Source organism: Olea europaea, chromosome 22, assembly GCF_002742605.1.
Source record: "Olea europaea var. sylvestris chromosome 22, O_europaea_v1, whole genome shotgun sequence".
NCBI classification, from domain to species: domain Eukaryota; kingdom Viridiplantae; phylum Streptophyta; class Magnoliopsida; order Lamiales; family Oleaceae; genus Olea; species Olea europaea.
In genome coordinates, this window is record NC_036258.1 from 5487356 (window position 1) to 5493715 (window position 6360).

General features: G+C 32.2%; 1 protein-coding gene across 1 annotated transcript in view; it reads left to right on the top strand.

Annotated features, from left to right (window-relative positions):
- Positions 1-4067: 4067 nt before the first annotated feature.
- Positions 4068-6360, top strand: part of LOC111371503 (heat shock factor-binding protein 1-like) — a 3016-nt gene continuing 723 nt past the window's right edge. The window contains exons 1-4 of the mRNA XM_022993532.1: positions 4068-4175; positions 5716-5769; positions 6028-6051; positions 6124-6166. Of these exons, the coding sequence (XP_022849300.1) occupies positions 4173-4175; positions 5716-5769; positions 6028-6051; positions 6124-6166 (124 nt within the window). The 5' untranslated portion in view covers positions 4068-4172. The remainder of the gene's footprint in view (positions 4176-5715; positions 5770-6027; positions 6052-6123; positions 6167-6360) is intronic.

The following is a 6360-nucleotide window of genomic DNA, read 5'->3' on the forward strand; positions in this document are numbered from 1 at the left end:
ACTAAATGCTACTATTTATAGAAGAAAAAAATTAAAGGACCAAAACGGTTACTGAAAAAATTCAGTGACTGTTAATGGTCACAAATTATAAAATAAATAAATTCAGGGATCGAAACGGTCACTGACAAAAGTCAGTCACTGTAACAGTCACCGATAAAGTGACCGTTTCGGTCACTTTCCAAAATGAGCCCACGAGCCTTCGTTTTTCAACGAGCTCGTGGCTCGTTTAAAATGATTTTGCGAGCCGAACCTGCTGGCTCGCGTTCGGACTCGTGTTTTTACGACCCTGAGCCGTTCATGAACTCCATTTTCGCGAGTCGACAAGTCGCTCGGCCCACTTATCATCCCTAGTGTGTCCTTTCACCTACCACCCTTCAACTTCTATATATAGGACCATTTGGAGTTTTATTTTCATTCTATATATAAATTATTATTTCATGTCATGTTGCACAAAACACTTATAGATGTGATTCCATTTTGCATCAAAATCATGGTTATGGTAGAGAGGGAATTTCATTCGAGTTCGTTGGTCGAAGTCATTTGGAGTGCTCCTATGATTTAGTCGTTATACCTTGAGAGAGGATTGCTGAAAAATCGTTAGCACCGATGCGAGGCAAATTCATCTTAAGGACAAAGTGTCTAACACTTGCCTCGACCTAAAATCCATCACTTGTATTCTCTTGTTTCATTTTCTGATTTCTTTTATTATACTTTGATTTCAGAAATTGATTAACATTGTTTATATGTTTATATTGCAAGGTTCCATCCAAAGAATGATTTGCTTTCGTTCAAGAATCGGAAGGGATGAATCCATATTGATACGTTCTGATTCGATAAATTCTTATTTTGTCTTCTCAAATCCCATCTCAGTAAGTCGAAATTATGTTTCAATTTCACGCAAATAAACGACATAATTTTTATGAATATAATATGAACAATTATTGGTGTAATTTCTCTAACATGCAGTAATTTTATGTGTGCGTAAATTGGCATTATTCTAGTCCAGACAAGGGTACAAAATTCCAGTGGGCTGAGTTTTGGCGAGTTGGCAAAAGTGACTAGGATGAAGAGACTGTGGGAAAAGATGGAGAAAACCTTGAATGTACAAGAAGAAGGCAAGTAGGCACTTAAAATTGAAAAACCTTGAGTGCAATTAAAATAAGCTCCCGTTTAGCCCCCATTTTTTCAAATCAAAATGGAGAAAATAGCATTTTTTTTTGGAGAATGAGTGGTTAAAAAAGAAAAAAAAAACTTTCGATTTATATGTAATATTATCTTATGAAAAATTGTGTGATTGAAAATAAGACAAAGAAAAATGAAGTTTAATTTAATGGGAGCAAAATGGGGGCTAAGGGCAATGCTATGCATATCTAACCGTTTACACATGATCTTACACTCACCTCACTTGGCGGGGGCCCACACACAATAAAATATGTATGGCTATGTGTCTTTAAGGTGTACATGTAACATTATTCTTTAATTGCAAATAATAAAAATTGTGGTTTGTATATAATTACTTTTTCCTCGAACAAAAAAGTTATGCTACCTACCCTCACATTTTTTTTAAAACTAATTATAAATTTTTTATTGTAATGCTTTGAGTTCGTTTGGAGCCCACACATTGCCACTTAGGAAGTATTGGCCATGTAGACGGTTGGTCCTTGCCACTCGAAGACTTAGCTTGACCTTGACGTGTCTCGCATAATAGTAATACAACAACATGATCCATCAACCTTGCACTTATGACAATATCACCTTATAGCCCATAGGGTATTCACATTAAGATGGGCTTTTTGCCAAGCATCGCCTTTAGGCAAACCTTGCACACGATCAAATGGAATTGATGAGCTCCACTGGGTTTAGCAAACGAAAACTCGTGGGCGAGGTCCCATGCCTTAAGTTCTTAGTTTTTGTATTATGATAGCTTTGGTTGACGGATTGTAGATTCTATGGGTGGATATGGTTTCATTTGATTCTAATTTCAAGAGAATTGGACGGAACTATGAATAATATTTTTTTTAACAATGAAACCAATGGTGTTTTTATAAGATATGAAACCAAATTGTAATCAATCCATTAGGTTCTAGTTTGGTTCAGCTCCATTAATTAATTTTTCAATTAACAAATGCAAATTAAATTCTATTACTATATTATAAGTTAGTAATACATATCTAAATAATAATAATAAAAAAAAGAATAAACTCAAAACATTCAAAAAATCGAAATTATTAATCATCAAATGAATTCTGCAATAAAATTAATTCACAAAAGTTCAAACTAACAACTAAAATATAATAATAAATTGAGTACACAAGCATCAAGTTTTATCCCCGTACAAAAATATTGTCTAATAATAATGATATACTAATGTAGACGAATGAGTCACCTTCAATAATTAATAATATCAAGTTCCATCTTTATGGTCCGTCCAATCAATTCCTTTACATGAACTAGAATTTAAGATATAGGAATTGACCTTTTGTCTGATGGATGATAAGCTAAAATACTAAAATGTAATGGTATATATATTGCACAAATCACCAACATTTGATCACAGAGGATTTTGATGAAGGTTTATGAGACCCCCGCTCAGAAGTTGATATCTTCGGCTCCGTCGATTTGGATTCAATACTTCATCTATTAGTGTTTGAAATTTTTTAGGGCCTGTTTGATGGGCTTTAAATTCCATGAAAAATGAAAAACGAATTCCATTTTCCACCAAAATGATGTGTTTGATAAGCAAATTTTTCCGTGGAATTAGTTTTTCATATTGTCCCCCGTCACGTGACCCTGTTTTAAAGGAATTGGTTTTCCTTTGATTTTGATGAAAATTGATTTTTCAACTTTTTTTTGACAATTTAAACAAATTTTATCCACAATTGTAACAAATTTTATCATTTTAATTGACAATTTTCACGAAAAATAAAGCCAAACGAACACCAAAAGGTAAAACTTTTCAACATTTTTCAGGTGAAAAATTATATCATTCAAATACATTTAATTGACAATTCTCTCAAAAAATAAGTTTTAGGCAATTCAATTCCCTAGAATTCGTTATCTTTCCATCCAAATTCTATTTTTGCAATCAAAAGGGCCTCTAATTTACTTTGATTGCCAACGTAGGCTTGTGGGTGGAAGTGGAGTTAATGACAATGATGATAGATTCGGTGATGATTGAAAGAAAGATGGAGCAACAGAGATTGGGTAGTGTTTTGAGTTTACATACAAAATATTTTAGGGTTATGCTACATGTACATCAGGTGTTCATAATGGTGTCTACCAATCTCACATAAATGGGGACCCACTATTATGGATATCGCATTATATACAAATAACATATTTTAGTATTTTATTATGAAAACGTGTGATTAAAAATGAGTTTAAGACAAAATGACTTCAAATTTGCTTTGGGTAGCAGTTCTCAAAAGACTTTCATTCTAGCTACGCCCTCGTTTGGGCCCCATTTTTTGAAATAAAAATGGGTGGAATAATATATTTTTTTCGAGAAACGAGTGATTGAAAAAAGAAGAAAAATTTTTAGTTTACGTATAATATTATTTTATGTAAGATTGCGATTGAAAATAAGAGAAAGAAAAATAAAATATAATTTAATGAGGGGGCAAACGACGGCTTATTACATTAAGGTCCCGTTTGGTATCCATTTTTTTCAAAATGTATTTTTTTCTCTCTTCTTTTCAACCACACATTCTTTTTTAAAATAATATTACACGTAAATAAAAAAATTTTCCTTATTTTTCAACCACATATTTCTCATCAATTTACTATTTAAAAATGTATTTTTATATAAAAATATCTCCCAAACACCGCCTAAATTTTATTACATTTTATTTTTCTTTCTTTTATTTTTGATTACACAATTTTCAATAAAATAATATTATACGTAAATCGAAAAATTTTCCTTTTTTTTAACCACTTATTTTTAAAAAAAATATTATTTTTTTAATTTTCATTAAAAAAAATGGAGGCCAAACGGGGCTTTAGCCCCTAGAAGGGGGTCCAATGGTAATCAAACATGGGCACAATATGGGGGGAAGGGGGTCCACTTATTTTGAACTCACTGGACGCTCAAACCAAAAACGGAAAACGAAAAGCAAGTCATTGCGTCGAATTCAAACTCGCTCAAATTCTCGCTCTCGATAAATTTCAAAGAAATGGTAAATCAATTTTCGAATTATTGAATAACTTTGCACAGCATATTTGTATGAGTTTTATTAAAATTTAAGATGAAGTGTTTCATGTTCTTTTCACTCTCGTTTGCATGTCGTAGATTTTGCCTTCTGTTTTTCGTTTTGAACGCCGCGTGATTTGAACGCGTTTTGTTTTCTGCTATTAATTTGAGAGTACGTATTAAAATCATGGTGAAATGAGTTTATTAGGATGATATTTTAGTGTTTATTTTCATTTTGTTTGGGCAATTTTCTATAAAGTGAAATTGATTTTAGTAATTTTATTCATATTTTGAATTTTGTGGTTACTTTTCCTCTGAATAAAGGGATTGAGTTGTTTCAGATCGACATAATTTTTTTCCCGATATTCAAAAGCAACTTATTAAGTTGGATTTGAAAATTTGTATTTGTCTATATTCTTTTAGATCCTTAATTGTTAAAGAGTTCGTGCTACGCCTTTCCAAGTACATTTGTACATTGTGTTCTTCTTTTAAATGCCATAGATAAAGGAGTTCCATAATTGTATAGAAATAACAATCATTATGGATTTGGATATTATAATCTGTAGCCTTGGCTTATCTTAAGAATGCTGCTATGATGTGCTGCAGTGGTCTTTATTTAGAGAATATATAGGTGTATTTTCCATTTTGGAACGGTTATACATTTTTATTTTAAAATTACTTATACACAATGTGGTTTATGTTATGGTGATATATAATCCTTTGTTGCATCTAGATCTGTGATTTTTCTGTTTGCTAGTATAATTTCACGTCGGGACTAGAGAGTATATATAAGATTTTCTTAGATGGATCAGGAATATAGTTCAAAGAGACTGCTTGCGTGAATTTGTGTTTTCTCAGTGCTGATTGTATGTAGGTGAGGCCTTGTTTGATGGTGTATATTCTGTTTTGGGCAATAAAATTGTTATGTTATAAAAACTGTTTAAGTGCTTCAATGATGTAAAAGTCTTCTAAATTTTCTAAAATCACAGGCAAATATATGTTCGAGAACATTGGGAGTGCTGTTCTATGTAATAAAAAATATATACCATGTCAATAATTCAGTGGAATCTCGAGCGAATTCAAACTGTCCATGAGTTCTATGATACAAAAGCAGATATTTTAGGTTGATATAGAGGGCTGAGCAATTCAAGAGTTTATGTTCTCCAGAAATCTAAACTAAAGTTGTAGGAAAGAAACGTCAGTTGGGAGTATTAAAAATGTTTTTTCTTGATAAACGGGATATACAATATTAAATGCTTCTGTTGGCAGTTTTCATATCTTATCTGGGTAGATTGAAACATGGTCATAGGTGAATCTGGTTGCAAACTAGCAAAAGGGATACTAATCCTGATTCTTGCATCTCTATACATTCTACTAGATTCCTAGTTGTTCAATTGATGCGTCCATTTTTCGTTTTTCATACTTGTTACGTAGAAATGGATGCTTATATTTCATTTGTGTATGGCTTGCACTTCTTACCGTTACTTAGCAATATTTATGCAGTCTCTCACTTTCTTTCCTGGCAGGATGGGCATGATGCGGAGAATTCAAAACAAAGCACCGCTGATATGACTGTGTTTGTAAGTACTATCTGTTATATGCGCTTTTCGTAAATCATCAGATAACTTTTTCCTTCTGTATATCTGGTTGACTATTGTATTATTAATGGGTTATTTGTTCTGCTTCTCATAAGTTTTGTTTTGAGTATCTTTTTTAGTTATAATTTAATTTAGCATCATCACATTTATTTTGGGGATTAGGTGAGGGTGCATCTGTTTTAAGTCATTAAACTTATGAGACTAATCCTGCTGCCATCCTTTTTTATTTTTGTTGTTCAGGTTCAAAACCTTCTTCAGAAAATGGTGAGTTACTAGTACGCTAGCTCTCTCTCTCTCAAGATATCTAATTGGCTTATAATATACTTCTCTTTGCAGCAAACCCGGTTTCAGGCAATGTCTCAATCTATTATTTCCAAAGATATCCTTCGAGTATATATTTATTGTATTTTCCAATGCATGATAGTATAATTTTTTGTTGTGCACGAATGTGAATAGATGCATGATCTGATAGAACTGTATATTGTTGAATTCAACAATGCTTGCCCGTCATGTGCATTGCTTATCATTTTGAAGCAAACTTTCTGTTTGGCGCAAAGTGAATCACTCATATTT